The sequence below is a fragment of the Cinclus cinclus genome, chromosome 10 (assembly GCF_963662255.1).
Source record: "Cinclus cinclus chromosome 10, bCinCin1.1, whole genome shotgun sequence".
Lineage (NCBI taxonomy): Eukaryota > Metazoa > Chordata > Aves > Passeriformes > Cinclidae > Cinclus > Cinclus cinclus.
In genome coordinates, this window is record NC_085055.1 from 12,630,130 (window position 1) to 12,648,372 (window position 18,243).

An 18,243-nucleotide genomic window follows, 5' to 3' on the forward strand; every position below is an offset into this window, starting at 1 on the left:
TCCCCAGCACTGCTTGTTCTGATATTCAGCTCCTGCAGGAAACCATATGGCTTCCAGAAGCCTACCCACATACCTGTACATGCCTACACAGTCCGTGAGTCACTTTTACTGTTTGGATGCCCCTTGAGTCATCTGAAAATCTGTGAAATTTCCACATCTCTTTTCCATGCAATCTCTTAAGAACTTTAGACACTTACGTGTAAGGATTTACATATGTATCTTTTTCTATTCTGTTTTTGGTTTCATGGGTGGTAATGCACTGGCACTTCTTATTTTGAAGGAAATTGAATCCTGATGAGAGCAGAGCTCTGGCTGCAGCTGTCTGGGGAAGGGATTAAACTGAAAAAGTGAGACTCTTTTGAAAGAAGGGCTTTAGGAGCAGGATGTCCAACATACTTGGGCTTCCACCCTTTCTTTCTGCTTTGACAGGGCCATACCTGATCACTGCAGACCCTTGGTGTGTTTCTGTGTCCCAAGGCAGCTGCAGTGCTGCCTTCAGTGGGATGTGAGTACTTCGGGAGCTGTTGACAAGACTTTGCACACTAAGGAAGGGCACAGATGGAACACACCTCTGTCACTTGGCATTCTGGGGACTGACCCAGGGCAGCAGGGCTTGGGGTAGATGTCTGTATTCATGCTCCTTCAGCTCCTCAGCTGCAGGGACTCCAGCCTCAGACAAGTCTATCTCTCCTTTATCAGTTTCATGACAAGATAATTTTGCTGCCTCAGGAACAGCGCAGGTGATGTATAAACTTTGCCTGTTGCTTTTGCTGATGAAATAGAGAAAAGACAGTTCTTTCTCTTTTCTCTATGATGGGCCAGCACTGAAGATGCATTATAGCCCGAATTAAAAACAGCAGCTCCAAGGTTTGCTGTAGCAGCATGGAATGATGAAACGAGCCTGCCAGAACCAGCTACTTTTGCAGCTGTACCCCAAATGCAGGCAGTGTTGGGTGTTTAACAGAATAATCTCACAAGCAGTTGAAGGGGAAGGAATGTGTAGATCGATTGTTCTGCTGTGGCGTGTGGGAGCTGACTGTTTGCATTCAAAACATCTATGTCTCTTCATAAGCATTCTACAACCAAAAGGTGATTCTGTGGCCTCATAGAGACAGAAAAAGTTGTCAGAGGTAGGTATGAGTGATTTGTACAGCTGAAGGCAGCAGAGTGAGTTTGTAGAGAACTTCTTGTTGTAATTGAGCTTAGTAAAATTGTCAATAATGAGAGCAAACAATCTGACCACCTCTCCCTTTGTGAGAGAGCATGCTGCTTTATTCACCTATCCCAAAATGTTGCTCAGTACAGGCAGGGATATTCCTACTGTTTCTGTACTGTTGAGAAGCATGTGTGACATGGAAAGCTGCAAACAAGCACACAAAAGCATTGCTAATTTATACTCCCACTCTTCATTCTGACTGGTACTGTTTAAAAAAGTCACTCTGTAGAATAACAAATGAACCCCAACCAACAAGCCCATGATATTTTCAAAATGTGATAGTAAACCTGGATAACTTGCTGTATAGTGTTTAGTCAAATTGGTAAAATAGGAGTTTTAGTATAGCTACAAGGTATATATACTGATATATATAGTACATGCAGCACTTATATATATACATGTATGTATGCAAAATGTACAAGGTATGTTCTATAGAAATATATCAGGAATATGAGAGGACAGGAGAGCTTCAAGAGAAGGCTTCACTGAAAGCTACTTCATTGCAGAGGGTTGTGGGGTGCTGAACCCTGACACAGCCCTGCTGGGGAGCTGTTCTGCCTGCAGATGAAAATCTCACCACTGAATAGGCAGCTGCTTGAAATAGTGGCAGCAACGTTCTTGCTAACAAAAGGAGGAATACGAAGTTGAAGAAGTAGAGATAAAATTTCCTATCTGAATGTATGCTCCTGCACAAGCAACAGAAACGAGCTGAGTGGCTCTTCCTAGGAAGGTTTGTTCCTCAAGTGCTGCTGGAGGGATCAGTATAACAGGTCTAAGCCCTTGTAATGTGGTCCTGAGTGAGGAGAAAGTTTAGAGGTTGTTTCTGGCAGAGTCTGTTACTGCTCAGGGCAAAAGGAAGGCTCTGCTCTGGTGGATGCCTGTGTCCCAGGAATCCCCTGGCAGCTCCCAAGGGCTCCTGCTGCCCTGGCAGCCCCGGGGGCAGCTCTCTGTAAGACAGCTCATCACACTACCTGCAGCCCTGGCCCAGCTGTTCCCATTGCTCAGGGGCACTTCTGATGCTGCCTCTTGTTCAGCCCGGGAGAGCTTAACTGATCTTGGCTATTTAGGGGAGCTTGGTCTCCAGCTGAGCCTCTCAGTAACTCCTAGGGAATGGTGGTGTCTCCTTACAGTTTTCCAGGACGAAGAGGCCACCAGGAGCAGCGAGCTTGAGATAGAAATGATAAAGCTGGGCAGTCTGGATCCCTGCTGGATTGTGCTGCTCCATCAACAGACTAGCAGGGACTCATTTGCACTTCCCAAATGTCACCTCATCTTTCCTTCTAGCCGAGTGGTGATCTTCAAATGGTCGGTAGATCTCTGTAGTATGGGCTGCTTTTGTAAAGTTTTTATATGGTAAAAGTGCACTAAGAAACCAAACCTATTGTTTAATGAGCCTAGAGCCTCCCTAAGCCTGCACAGATACTGAAGAGATTTCAGGGGTCTGTAAAATGAAAACCAGTGTCCTGCTTTCAATATATGTCACTGCTGAAACTGTCATGGACCAAGGCTGATGATTTCACTCTGACTGTGGTGATTGTGGATAACCCTGGCTTTGGCAGAGATGTTTTAGTGAGACATTGGACTCTGTCTGCCTGGTCTGAAGTTTACTTTCCCCTGCGGCCACCAGCAATGAAATGGAGTTTGTCCACGTGTGGGATGGTAACATCTGCAGGGGAGTGATATGTTTTCAAAAGTATTTTCCACCCATCCAAAGACTTTACAGAAATAATCTGCTGAAAAACTTAAAAAAGCAGCAAGTGTTTGTATTGTGAGGAAAATTTAAACTTACTGGGGGCTAGACCACATAATTTGCTTACCATACTGCTTGGGTAGTGAAATTTCTGAATTTCTGTGAGTCCGTAAGGGCTGAGGGCTGAATGCCCTCCTGTCCCCTCCCTGGTGTGGCTGCAGCCACAGGGTGCTGTGGCCCAGCATGGACACCACTCTGCTGGGAAGTCTGGGCAGTACTGAACCCTTCCTGACTAATTGCAGAAACTCCAAGAAGTTCACAAAAAGAATCAAGTGAGAGCTGAGGTTGATTTATGCTCATGCAACATTGCTTTGATGCTTTCAGTTCTATAGGCCTATATATAAAACAAACACAATGGATATCTAGCAGCTAATTCTAGCCACAGATATAAAAATTAGCACACCTCAGATGTTAATTCCTTGAAGGCATGAGCTGCTTCTGGTTTAAATATAAGCATGTGGCTTGCTCAGCAGAGACGAGCCGCAAAATTTTCATTTTTAGTTGCATTTAGCCAAAGCAGACAAAAATAAAATCCACAGAGGCAAAGATGCATCAGAAATTCACTGGAACCACACTGAAGTTGTATCCTACATAAACAGCCTTAGCAAGCAGTAATTAACACAGCCAGCATGTTTTATCGTATCGTTGGAGATAGTAGAAACAGAGATAATCAATTCTGAATTGTAATGTAAGACCATGCATAGTGATTGGATTGCTAGTTTTGTTTTCCACGATGGAATGTCTTCAGAGTTTAAATGGACTGTTTGCAATGAAACTGGATACTTTCTCCAGCCTGTAATAATCATAACCAAATGAGATTTTAATTAATAATTGAATAAATCCTTAGTGAGTCTCTGAAACAGGAGGCATGCTCTACACCTGCATGATGCCTGTGAGATCTCTAAGATCTGTGAGAATACTGAGCTGTTTTTGATCAGGAAGCTGAGAAGTCACCTTTGAATCCAGACAAGGATTGAGTTCTTCTCTTAAGCCTACCCTTAGTGCACAGTCCTGGAATTTCTCTATCCTAAAGCAGAAATGTAAATTCAGTGCAGCTTTCGTGAGCAGAACACTACTCTTTGTCAGTAGCTGAGCTCTGTCCCACCCTTGATAAGATTAAATGCAAAGCAGTAAAAAACCATACCCAAACCTATCAGAGGCTTCATCCTGTCCCCTCCCACTCACCTGGGAGGAGCTTATCTAATGTTTTACTATGTTAGAGATGTTCCCAGCAATCAGAATAGTCCTTGGGACCCCTGACTTTCAATAAGTTGTCTTGAAGCTGCTGTACACTACAACACCGTCCAAACCACCTACCAGAGGATCATAGAAATGTCAAGATTAAAGACCAAAGAGCAACTCCTTATGAGAAAGAATGTGCTGGAATGAAGCAAACCCAAAATCTAAATCTTTGTACCATGTTTTCCTTCAATATAGAGCAATTTCAATGTAGATGCAGCCCAAATCTGGCTATGAAATGTACTTTTCTGTTTAAACACATGATCCAGCCTGTGAGCACCTGAGGTGAAAGGCACCAAGCCTCCAGGAGATGGAAATGAAAGGACACCATGTTCTTAGAGAGGAGCATTTTAATGCGTTCAGTCTATAGTGCTGTGTAACTGCATCAAGTCCCACCCTGAAACCAGCTCAGTGACTCGTCTTCTGGGTGGGAGCAGCTCCAAACCTCACTGCTCTTGTCCCAGGAAGCTCTCTGGGGGACCTTTGCTCTTTTTTGCTCAATAGCCTTACTGACCTGAAGGTACCCTGTGAGGTCGTCCACTCTGGAAATCCCAGATTTCCTCCTCTGCCACATTCTAGTGCAAATTCACCTTAGTTGAGCACAGATGGCCATGGTTATGTAAAACTGTAGGTGAGCTCTCACATCAAAATCCAACAGAAAAGCTGTGTGGACAGCTGACCACTGAATGCTCACTCCTGGAGTGAAGGGCAGGATGCATTAACTGTGGACAATTCCTACAGACCCTAGGTCTTCTTTATTAGTAGATCCCTGCAAGATGGACAGTTTCCCAGGTTTCTTCACTGTTCCAGTTCTGCAGTTGTTCAGTAGGACACTGGAGAACTCACCCCTCAGCTTCAGTCTCTGGCAGCCTCTCCTTTAATTATTCATAAAATTCTGAAGAAGACTATTGTCATGAATTATCCAGCTGCATTCCATTTTAACACCCCTCTTTTCCTTCACATATCTGTGGTACATATTTGCTTTTATCCTCCCAAAGCTTCTACACAAACAAGGAGGAAAAAAAACCCATTAAAGGGAAGGTGTGCCTGATAATTCAATTACCTGCTCACCACCAGTGAGCCAGGAGGGCCAACTTATGCTGGCTCCAGTAACTCCTGCTCTCAAGTGATCTCTGCAGGAAACTTCCACAATCTCAAGGAGCAGGGTGTAAGGCAGGGCAGGAGATGGGAAGCTTGTGGTCTGTGTACTCCTAGCCCAGCTTGTAGCCACTAACAAGCACAATGCTACAGATGGAACCATGATTTGTGAAGGGCAAGCCAGCAGTCTGCTGGTTGTGATCCTGCTAATTGTCTTCAGATATGTATTTCCCCAGCTACTGGGTGAGCTCAAATGGTAGGTGTTAGCACAGGGAGAAGGAATTTTAAATGAGTTTAGCTGTCTGTCATTCCAGGAGAGAGAGGGCTTACTCTAAGAGCTCCACATGCTCAGTGTATTTCTGCAATGTTCAGAAATACTCCGTGTTTGGTGTGAAGTAGTATGTCTTAATACATTGCAACAAAACAGTTTGTTTGGAAAGTGACTCTTAGCTTTGAAACAAGGTACTTTCTGACAAGTATATTTTGATTCTTATAAAAGTCACTGCCAAACTCCCTTTCTATTTTTCCCACTCACCTAATCTAGGTACACATGCCTGTAATCCCAAAAACACAAAGACTTTTTGTCTTTTCAGGTGAACATGATGGACAATGTGGTAGTAGCAGAGCATGTATCTCTCACCCTTGTGCAAGAGGCATAAGGCTGGGCACAATCCCATGCTTTCTGCTACAAATACTACATTGTCTGGGTTGAGAAAACAAAAGTGTCTTGATGTGATATACTGTGATGTCATTTTGCTGTGCTGCTGGATCTCGTGGTTCAGGCACACCAGTTTCTCTATTCTAGGGGTGGTAAAAATCAGCACACAGCAAACTGAGCCATTGACTGCAGCTCTGTTATAGGGCATGCTGGGGACTGTGCTACAGAAATAAAAAAAAAAGCTCTTCCACGTTATCTTCCCTATTTCCATAGAGTAACAGTGGCTTCTGCCCTTTTTTGGGAAGGTGCTACTTTACATAACCTGTGTTTGAATCCCACAGTGAGGTTTATTAGCTCTTTCTTATGTTTTGTCTGAACTAGAGTGCCTTGCTGTTTTTGGGGGCATTTGTTACATTTTCATAGGATATGAAGAGTTTAATTTATTTTTAGTAGAATTTGTTTTAATTGGGTAATGTGATCATACAAAAATCCATGAATTTACTTTCTAAACACTCTCCTTAGCATTTGGTCAGGCAAGCTCCACAGCAACTGCTGCCTTCCTCCCAGGAAAACACTGCTCAAGAGGCTCTAATGTGCTCTTTGAAGGTTTATTTCTTGCATCAGGTTTTCACACAGACAAACTCACTTCATACAACACACCAACCTCTCTGCTTAATTTGACTGGGAAAGTTAAAATAGGCAGGTTATATAATGATGTTTATCTTTACATCAGGAAGTCAACTAAGAAGCTGTTAAGCTGATATTATATAACACAGCCCTGATTATAGAAAGTGTGGAGGAAGATGGTCTAGGTTTATGCATGTCATATTGGCAGTAATTGTTAACAATTATAATTAATATTGTTTTGTGTGCTTTTGTTTTTGATATTTTGCAGCCTTCCAGAAGATGTTGGACCATTAGCAGACAGGCAGTGCATTTTAATTGTTTATAAAAATTGCAATTGCACTCTTCTATACATTAGGTACATACATTTAAATAAAGCATTCTAAATAAGGAAGTAGAAATCTCATATTTCTTGTAATGCTCTCGTTCCTGAGCTTGCTGGAGTAGTAAAACTCATTCTTTTGTAGGATTGTGAACTGTCCCAAACCCAATAGACAAATCTTATTACAAGAGCAAAAGAAAGCTGAGTTTGCTGTATCTACATGGCATACAATCCCTAATACAACAGGAGCTCAAACAACTCCAAACACACAAACTGCACAATGGTAGGGTAAAAAATAGTCTTTTAGACAAAAAGAAGTCCAGTTTTCTCTTCCTCTCCCTGTAAACAGGAACACGTTCATCTACTAGTCATGCCCAGCTGGACTCTCTAATGCTAAGGATAAAGACATCCTTGTATTCTGATGGAAATTGAATTAACCTAAGACAAGTTTCAGTTATGAGGACAAACTGGATATACAGTTCACAAACTAAAATTATGAAGATTGTATTACTGGGGAAACTGTCTTCTCTGTATTTAAAGAAAAAAGAGAGTAAAGTTAAATAAGCAGAGATATGTAAGATAATCCTGTAAAAATTCCATTGAGTAGGCTTAATTAAATGTGCTGAACTGTGATTTTTTAAAATAGAACTTTGATTTTAACAACTGAAGATCAGATCCTTCCCCATGTAATAGGCAGCAACTTATTTTACACACAAGAGTGAAGATGATAGACAAAAGTGAGCTGGTATTTCAACTGTTAGCAGTATCTGTGACAGACACGTGACTCATTGGGTGGTGTGACAGAGTAACTCCAGACTGGGTTGGAAAGAGTAGCTTTAGTCTTTAGTGGCCTCATAAAAATTTTCCATTTACAATAGCTTTTGCAGGGAAAAAAAGACATGTTACCATTCCATGTTTTGATTCAAGTGGAATGCTTCTACAAGAAGTTGTTTGCATCTCTTATAACCCACAAAATTACAGATGATAATGAAAAGGTGCTCTTCTGAAAAGACAGCTCCTGGAAGGTAAGGCTGTGGCACACGATCCAAACTTATCAGACATCAGAGAATCCAGATGAGTGGAGGCATAATGAACAAACTAACTTCACTCAGGCTTCTTTCCTTGTTAGGCAGGGGAAATGAGGCTTCATTAGTTTCATTGCTTCCCCAGCTAGCTGTGAAGTGTTGCACCAACTTTGCAGGGAAGTGAAAGCTTTTCTGCAGCTATCAGAGATCCTTTCATGAGCATAAACTCTCAGTTCTGAATGAATAAGGGAAATGAGTTTTACTCATTATTCTTCAACAGCCAGCATTTCTTTTTACTAAAATTAATACCATAATTGTATTATTCTAGAAATATTCCACCTTATACACCAGTGTCCGTCTTTAATTATGAACAGATGTACCTGTATTTATTTAATCTATCACACCTTCTATTGTAATGGAGTTTGTCTCAGCTTGTAACTACTCTATTTTTTTCACCATACTAATAACTGTAAATTCTTGCCATGTGATTATATCTGCAGTCCTTTTTTCTTGGTGTTGATTGACATTATGTGTGGATCTATGGTCTGTTTTTTGAAGTCTCCTGTACCGAGTTCATTATATCTCTCTAGTTACTGTGTGGGACACCAGCTGCAACACATTCACTTCCAGTTTGAGAAGTCTACATTGCCAGCTGGCTCCAGTGGGATTTAAGGGGCTCACCAGGTAGCTGGCATGAGGTCAAATCCCTCCATGTCCTGCTGCCCTGCCTATGGCCAAAGTATGACTGCCTCAAAGCATAAGGAGCCTGGCAGCATTCTTTTTCCCTGTTGTGTGGTGCCAGCTGACCAGGTGTTATGTTTCTAAAGCAGAAAGAGCCATTTTTAAAGTGGCAGCTGGGCTGCTTTGAGGAGTAGGAGCTGGTGTAGGATCAGGTATAAATCTGTGGCAGGGTTCACTACTGTGATCACTTGCCAGAGCAGGCAGTTGCCAACAAGTTCTGGCATAGTTTCTCAAAGTGGGAAAAATCATCTCTGTTTCACTATAGTTTATGAAACTGGGGTTATTAGGCTCTGACACAGGGTTGCTTTTTCCCCTTGTAAAATGGCATGGGCTAGGATCAGATGGCTGTTACAGAAGGTAAAAAGGTTGTGCTGCGCTGGCCTCCCTGCTGCCAAAAGCTGCCTGGTCCTGTACCACACATCCCACTGAGCAGTGTGTGTGCTGTAACAAGCTGCCTGTCCCTGCCAGAGACTGTCCCAGGCAGAACATCCCAGACACGTTCCTGGCAGCAGCTGCAAAAGAAGGGATTTTAAAGGGGAAATCTGAGGGCAGTAAGGAAAGGCCATTGGTCACATCCTCAGATACATCTGAGGACTATAGTGGAGATGGGATGCTGCTTTGTATAATTGTCCTGGAGTTCCTATGCCAAGGGTCATTTTGGACCAGCCAGGGCATGTTAAGCACAGCATAATGCTGACTTCTATACTGACCACACCAGTCACAATTTAAATACAAGCCTTTCTGTGTGCTGCCTGTAGTGGTTTGCTATAAATGATATTGCTTAAGTTGTGGCACAAATGATGCTCTGATTCACATTCAGTTTTCCCCTCCTCCAAGGGAACTACACAATTTCCTGAAAGCTGGAGCCTGAAAAAGATGATGTGTAATACAGGATAGTTTTGCAACACTGGCTCTAGCTGCAATGATGCTAGTAAAAATGTAATTTGCCATTCATGGGATATTTTCTATATGTGCTGGAATTTCAAGCCCACTTTTTATACTGAAGTTTAATACTGTGCTTTCTGGTTCAACTGCTTTCAATCAGCAAACACACTCCAAGAACAGAAACAGAAGTGCCGGGAACCAACATCGTTCTCTGAGGTACAATAAGGCTCACCTAATTGCTTCCTGACTTGCTGATCCATCATCCTGACCCCTTCTTTGATGTTTTTTTTTTTTTTCTTCCCTAGAGCATTAGTAACAAGTGAGAAATGCTGTCTCAGGGTGTTAAATATGGGATTATTTCTCTATCCCCAGCACAGTGACCGTATGTAATTGGATTACCTCTTATTTAAAATAAAAAATACTTGGAAACATCAAATACTGTGGATGAAAAAGTCGTTTCTTTATGGAGGTTCCCTTAATTGCAAAAAAAAAAAAAAATCCTTTTTTTTTGTTTTGTAATAATACATGGATGTCAGTCAGCAAAACCAACCTAAATGCTGCAGATGTCTCCCTTCTGTTAGCTAAATTTAGAGTGTTCTTCCTCTCCTTCTGTATATATATTCCTTTGACATTAAGAGGACTATTGCCCCTTTACAGCACATTTATTGCTGTTGTAAACACTGAAGACTGATGAGGCCAGATGATGGAGGCTTCTGCCAATGCCCCTTCTTAGCCTGCTTTCATTTCAAAATATCTGAACTGACACCAGTTGGTGCCAAAATTTTAAGATATGAAAATACAACAAGAAAGGAAGAAAATGGGCAATGTGTGACAGCACTAAATGTATGTCCGCTTGCTTCAATGAGATGTGTGAACACTTTCAGAGTACATAGCTATGGGAGGAAGAGATACTCCTGGTACAAACCAAAGATCAAAACATAGGACTATTGGGGAGGGAAAAGTTCTTTTCTAAATCTGGGTTAGATCTGTCATGGTGTAAGTTTCCTTAGGATTAGGTCTTTGTCAAAAAGAAGTCTAGTTCTGATTTTAAGACTTCAAATTTGTGAGAGTTGTCCAGGAAACCCTTTTTTAGGTTCTTTGGATAAGTTCTTTAATATTTTCAGTTGTGCTTAAATCTAAAAAGTGCAAATGGAAATGTGAGCTCAGATTTTTTTAAAAAAATATATAATAATAATAAAAAAAATCACATCAGTATTTGCCTTCAACTTTCAAGTCTCTGCCTCTCATATGTGTATTTGTACAGGGTTGGAAATGTATCAGATCAGAGGCTCTGGCTGACTGGCCATCTGATTGAAAGAGAAGTTAAATTCCCTCTCAGAAGAGATAGCTCTACATCCTTTAATATCCTTTATTACACATTACATTACATTACACCCTTTATTATACATTTCCTTTTGATGGATATATAAAATATACTGCAAAGACCATTTAGACCATGCTTCTATCCAAGGCATCCGTTTCTATGCTCTGTCATCTCTTTGCCATCTTGCAAAAAAGTAAGTTGTTCTGCCTTTGAAAGTAACTCCTTACCATTTCCACGGCAGTTTTGAGTAAGTAACTATCATGATTCTGACCAGTTCCCGATGTCAGCCTATACAGCCCATTTCTTAAACTTCCCAGCAAGGAAGTATTTTCATGTTTTCTCCCATGATGTCTTATGCTGACCTTATGCTGGTATTCACCAGGATGACCGAAGGGAAAGAAGCCCCGCAACAGGTGGATGCCAGGGCTCCGTGTATTCCTTATTGTGGAGGCCAGCAAAGTATGTGAGGTGTCTTTGTGTCCCTGCCTGTCCCTTGACCTCCCGCCCCGTAAGGCGGCTCGGGACTGCCCGCAGCCGGGCACGGCTCTCCCTGTGCTCCTTCACGGCAGGAGCCGGTCCGTGCCCGGCACTCCCACAGCACCATCTCACTTTGGTGCGCGTTGCCCAGAAACTGCCGCAGTTAAACGCGGACAAGCGATCCCGCAGGTACCCGGCGCGCACCTGGAGCTGTCCCGCCCTCCCGCTGCCCACGCCGGGCACCACCAGCGGCGCGCCGGGGACGGCGGCGATCGGCCGCGGGGACGCTCTGGGCGGGTTCCGCCGGGGGCCGGTCCCCGCTGGGCTCCCACTGCGGTCCCGACTCCCGTCCCGGTGCCCGGCGCTGGGCGCGGGCCGGGCGCGGCGGGGCGGGCCGGGCCGGCCCCTTTAAGGCGGGGAGCGCTCACCTGCCTCCTCCCCCGCCCGCCGCCAAGGTACCGGCCCCGCGCCGGGCCCTGATTGGGCGCCCGCCGGGCCCGGTCACGTGGGGGGGGCGCGCTCCCCCAGCCTCCAGGCCGCCATTTTGGCTGGAAAGTTTGGAATTTCCGAGCGGTGCGGGCGGGAGGCGGCGGGAGCGCTCCAGTCCTGCCCGTCCCGGCCCCGGCCCGCCGCGCCGCTTGCACCGCGCTGTCCCGCCCGGCCCGGCTTGGCCCGGCACGGCCCGGCCCGGCCCGGCTTGCTCCGCGTAGCGCCGAGGCGGCGCCGGCGGGAGCCCCGCGCGGAGCCGCTCGCTCGTCGGGCGGAGGGGTCGGTCAGGCGGGGCCGGTCAGGCGGGGCCGCCGCCGCCCCCCCGCGCCCGGCCGGCAGGGGGCGCCGCCCCCCGCGCTGCCCCGGGCCGCGCTCCGGTCGGCGCGGCGGAGCCCCGGGGCAGCCCCGGGCGGGGGGCGCGGGGCGCGATGCCCGTCAGAAAGCAAGGTGAGAGCCGCACGCCCGGGGCCGCGCCCGCCGGAATCGCCGGAACCGCCGGCACCGCCGGCTGACAGCGCTGCCGCGGCGGGACGGGCGGGGGGGGGGTTCGGCTGGAGGGAGCCGCGGGCGTTACGAGCGCGCCGGGGGCACCGTCCCTCCCGCGCTCTCCCGGCAGCGAACAAAGGAGCTGCCGGGCCGGGGCGGTCCCGGCCCTGGGGGCTTGTTGCATCCCCGGTGCTCCTGCCCGGTGCGCTCCGGTCAGCCGTGTGTCTGGTCTCCGCTTGCAGATACCCAGCGAGCCCTGCGCCTCCTGGAGGAATACCGCTCCAAGCTGAGCCAGGCGGAGGATCGGCAGCTGCGGAACTCCATCGAGCGTGTCATCAGCATCTTCCAAAGTAACCTTTTCCAGGCTTTGATAGGTAAAGGTTGGCTTCTTTCGGTTTGTGTGCAAGCCGGTCGGTTCTTGCTGATGCTGTCACTTGTGGCGTTAAGAGTAAAAGGTGTTTTACCCGTAAGTTAGAAGCCATGTGCTTCTTGTCCCTGTGTTTTTGTTTTGCATAGTAGCACACGTGTTGTTACAGATCAACAGTTCACTTGTTACACGTACTTTCTTTATTTGAGGCTTTTAACTGCTCCAAACTGCTTTAAAGTGTGGAATAGTTTTAAATTCTGTGACACGTTGTCCTAGATTTCTTTAGATTGTTTCTGTATGCATCTTTGTTCACCTAATAAATTTCTAAGGAGGGTGGGGTTTTTTTTCTGTCTCTATGTAACAGGTTAGTGAATGAATTGTAATGTTTTTAGTCTAAGGAATCAGACAGTTCCTGTTGAAGAGTCTCTGAAAACATCACAAAGTGTATAACTGAAGTGTAAGTTTAACCTGAAGTAAATGAGAAGAAACCTCTAATGCTTCAGGGAGTGCTATAGTCATCTCTTCTGCTTTGATGCATATTTAAGTGTAGTGAAAACACTATTCATTCTCAGTTTACAGTCCTTATAGTGCTTGACTTAATATGTTCCCATAAGTTCTCAGAAGCACTTGCATGTAATTTTGAATTTCCTGCCGGTCTGTTTGGAAAAAAAAAAAACCCTGAGCGTAAATAGAACTTGCAGAATCCTGTCTTTATTTGGAAACTTCTGCAGAGAAACAGTGAGAAGTGGTTTCTTCTTGATTGATTGTCACTGTCTTTATGACAGCTAATGTTAGTTTACCCTCAAGAATAAAATCTGTTCTGCATCCTTGTCTTTTAATAGCAACCAGTGTCTGAATTGGACTGATGGCAAACATTGTAGCTATATTTGTTACTTGACTTACTACTTGGTGCGCATCTTCCTCCACGGTGCTGCAGCTTCTCCCAACCTGTGTTGTGGTAAAAGCACAGGGACAGGCAAAACAGAAACATGCATTGCTGCTAAATGCTTTCTTCTGGAGCATTTATTTAATCTTGTGTACATTTTCAGAAGACAGTGGTTGTGCTGCGTTTTTTTTTTATCATGTAACTTCATAAAGGGTAGTTGTGAAAATAGGTCAGTTTAAAGAATCTTTTCCGTATAGGAATTCTGCATTTCTCTTCACTACACGGTTGATGCTAATCAACTCCATGATGAAGAGCTAAACATAATCCTTGTGGGGCATGAATGAACAGAATCACTCATTGGCAGATCAGAAGGTTGAAATCTTGTGTCAAATATTTAACGTACAGCAGCAGCACTTTTTATTTTCACCCAGAAAATTTCATTGTTGAGCACCATTTTTCTTGTTCTATGTGTATGCTTGTGTGAGGGTTTTTATTTTAAAACTCTTTAAGCTCCATGCGGTACTCTGTTTTCTCCCCTTCATTGAAAGACACCAATCTGTTAACCTTTGATATTCAAACTGCAAGATGTAGTTTCTTCTGCCCACGTATGAATCTTCATTGTCTATAACTCTACACCTAGTAGTAGTGAGCTTGAAAGAGAAGGCAGCCTCATGTCTGCTGGCTTTGTTCTGCAAGAGCAGAAAGGAGGAATGTGTTGTTGTCTGGGTGGGCTCTGTGGCCTGTTTTCTGGACTTGCAAGAAGCTGCACATTGCAAACACAGGACCCTAGTTTTTGCTGAGTTCAGTTCATCTGTGCATGCACAGCGGATACTTCTTGGGCATGTTGCATTAACTTTGCATTGCCTTGGTCCCTGTATGATTGTTTATTAGATTGCATATGTATGTTCCCAAACCATCTGGCAGAAGGCTGGTACTTACAAAGCAATTAATGCTGTCAACTTGGGTCTTCCTCCTTTTATCTGCTAATTTCTGTGGAAATATGTCAGGGGAGTTCTTGTTCCTAGCAGGTTGCTCCTGGCTGTTTTTTTTCCTTTCCTGGAAACACCTTCTTTTATGGTGTGATTAACTGCTTGATGGGGGTGAAGAGTGGGGAGACTCCCTGGAAATGATGTGATCTGGAGGATGGCTGCAGTTACTGGGAAGACCTTGAGCTGGTTCCTGCTTGTTCTGTTTCAATGAAGATCTGTGAGCAGGGTGGATGAACTATTCAGTTGTGCTGAGGTTAGACTTACCTGGAATTCTTCATTGGTTATTGCTTTATGGCTGAATTTGCAGTGTGCATTTTACAGAAGTTGTGATGTGTTCCCAAATGAAATAGTCAGTGATATTCTGACAGCAAGTTTCAGGCTCAACTGTACCAAGTTATGGCTCTTACACTTTCTTCCAGAAAGTGTGCTACTTTTAGTTTCTGGTTTGGGTGCTTTTTTTTTTTCCTTCCTTTTTCTTAAAACTAACAGTACTAAAAAAAATCCCCACTAAACTTCATCCATTTATTTTCTGCTTTTCCTGCCAAGTTACTGCACTATATCTAGGACTTGTTTGCCCATAGTAGGTAGATCTGTGAAGGTTGTAGTCAGGATCTGCTGTCAGCTTCATGTATGTTTTTTAGTATAATTTTTGACTTGGAGATCAAATGCTGTTCTTTCAAGCAATAAATAGCATTATGCACAGAAATACATCTTTGGGTTTATAATGGAGGAAATGAAATGTTCCTGAAAACTACATATTTTAACAGCATTTCATGTTTTTAGATATGAAAAAGTTTTAGAAACTAAAGAGGTTTTAGAAATTGAAAGGGTATTTTTGTGGCATCCATTTGGATGCTGAAGAATAAGTAATATTAATTTTTCATTTGAACCTTTGTTATCTTCTCCTTTTAGTTCTCTGAATAAAATTTTAGTTCAGCAATCTACACGCTTGACCTTGTTCTTGAATTATGACTTCAAATGGTTTGAATTAGATCAGTAACTAGTCAGTGGGAACAGCCAGTGTCACTAGATAAACAGTGCAAGTGTTACATTTTAAGTGATGTAACTGTAAGAACTTTGTAACAAAAGTTGTAACCACATGTGACCTCCTTAAAGCAGTCTGTGAATTTTTTATATTTTCTGTCTTCCATAATGTGGTATTTACCATTCCTTCAACCAACTATGTGTAATCATGTCTAGAACTTTAATTAACTGAATACTAAGGGCCTGTAATTAAAATAAATTTGAGAATAATGTTCGTTTTAAGTCAATTTCCTTCTGTACAGGCTCAAAAATATATGGCATCTTTTCTAGCTTTTGATTTCTTGTTTTCAGTTCAAATGACTTGTTCCTGATATTCTGATCATTGGTGAGCCAATTTATTAAGAGACCAAAGGAAAATATCCATATACAGAACCATGGGATACACTTATTTCACTTTGGTATGGTATTTAGTATTTATCTTCAAACAGTGAGGTTATAATTCTGTAGGTGAGTTCTCACCTTAGGCACTCTTTCACCTTTTCAGAAGCTACAGGTTCTTGAAAAGGTGCAGATATATTTATCTTTTTGAAAATATAGGAAGAAAAATACTTGCATGCAAAAGTAACACTTTGTGCGAAAAACATATGAAGCAGACTTCTGTTTATACGCATAATATTTCTGTTTAATTAAGGTCTGCTTTTAATGGGTGTCATGTTGAGGTTTGCCATATTAAAATAGACTTGTAAAATTAAAAATATTATAGCTACAGCTAGAGACATAAGGTAGTTTGCTGCTTCAGCAGCATTCATTTTCCTGATAAGAACTAACTCCATGTGCACTGGTGCCAGAAAAAAGGAATTCTAGAAGAGTCTCTGCATCCACTGGAAATGCAGTTGGCTGTGCCATGCTTGTTGCCCGAAGTAGGGTGTTTTTGTCCATCTATTTATCTAAATATATATTTATCTAAGCATCTATCTTATCTAATTTTGTAGCTATGCATATATCGGCTTTTTAGTATAAAATGGCACATCTGACTAGGGAAGGTTCAACATGTTGAATTTCATTGTGTAACCAGTCTCATTTGTTTCACTTAGAGTCCTTTTGCATGAAGACCTGCCTTGAAAATTGTGCTTATGCACTGGCTCTTCCTAGCACTAAACATCCAGTGTAGGAAATTTTGAATAAAAAAAATGTAGTTGTTTCAGTAATCTGTACTAAAACAAAGAACAGCTTCTCCCAGGAAACATGAAGGTGCTTTTAACCATAATTTGGATTAGCCTTATTAATTGAACAAATCATATTACAAATGCTGTTAATGTATTTTTACACCCCAGAAAAGTAAGTCCTGTTTCTAAAAACTTTGAAAGAAGTTGATGATTGCATAAGGTAATTTCTTTGTTCAGGTTTCTCAGCAGTGGGATTCAGACTGAAAATTCTAGGAATATAAAACTTAGTCTGCAGATTTCTCATTTCTGTCCACACTGGCTTTCTGAACTAAATTAGGAAAACAGCCCTAGATTTTAGACTGAAGTAGATTGGATTGGGTCATCAGTCCTCAAAGCTGGTCCACTTTGGAGTGGACTGACCACATTCCTGCTACCTGGCATGTGGTCTCAGCTCAGCTGTGTGTGGTAGCTCTTCTTGCTCCTCCTCACTTAGCCACCTGGGGAGTATTTGTTATACTTGCTGGCTACCTGGAAATAAAACACAGTTAAACACAAGCTCCTCTTCTGAACTGAAACCAAAGTGCTTTCTCTTGGGAAGATCTCAGTTAGAACTTTTGTTTCAGCAGTATAGTTAATAGGGCGTGTTCCATGATGGCACAGTTAACTCTGCAAATTGGCTCAGGCCTTCCCATTTTCAAAGGGTACTGAAGCCTTAGTGCCTTTCAGACTCTGCTGAATAAGACTTACATTAAGAATCCAGAAAATCTTGACAGTAAGTTGGAGATCTTTTTAGTCAGTGAATATTGCTGGGGTTTATTATTAGTATATTTTTCTTAGCGGAAGGTTTAGGGAGAATTGGATCTTCTGTAACACTGGATAGTACTGAAACATCCAAATCTTATCCTTGCTATATTTTTGTGATGTTTTCCCCAGATTGCAGCTTCTGTGATACAACATCTTTTACTCATATTTGAGGCTGAAACATCCATGCAGTATAATCCTTGCATCTTTGAGGTGTTCATTGACTTTTGGACAAATTTGCTAAGGCTTTTTCTATGGTTATGCTTTGGTCTCCTCTGAATACACAAAAGTTGGTCAGTTTTACAGAAATTTGACTTAGGGTTGTGTTTACAAAGGTTCTTAAGTACTTGATTACTTTCACCCAGATGGAGGGAGGATAAATATTTCAGTTGGTGTCCAGATGATTGGAATGTTAATTCAGTCATTGTTAGCATGTTTCTGTCTCAATGTCCCAGTCTTTGGAAGAACTTCGTACCTTACTCTTCAATGAACCTAATAATAAGTGAAATAAACCCATTGCTCCTCTTTTTAAAAAGGATTACTTACTTTTTTGTGTGTAGTGTGGTTTGATAGCGAGCTTGCTTTTTGAAGTGTTTTCCACCCTGTATTGCGTGTGTGTGTGTGTGTGTGTGAGACAGGGCAATGTATTGAATTTTTGGGATTAGGTGCTGCTTTTGGTAGCCTAAAATAGCAAGTAAGTAGTAAGTTGAGTAGCT

At 43.0% G+C, this 18,243-nt stretch overlaps 1 protein-coding gene across 13 annotated transcripts in view; it reads left to right on the top strand.

Annotated features, from left to right (window-relative positions):
• The first annotated feature begins 12,276 nt into the window (after window positions 1–12,276).
• The window catches only part of DLG1 (discs large MAGUK scaffold protein 1), a 146,437-nt gene continuing 140,470 nt past the window's right edge, over window positions 12,277–18,243 (top strand). For all 13 annotated transcript variants that reach the window (XM_062499552.1, XM_062499553.1, XM_062499554.1 and 10 more), the window contains exons 1-2: window positions 12,277–12,295; window positions 12,577–12,708. In XM_062499552.1, coding sequence (XP_062355536.1) covers window positions 12,277–12,295; window positions 12,577–12,708 — 151 coding nt within the window. The remainder of the gene's footprint in view (window positions 12,296–12,576; window positions 12,709–18,243) is intronic.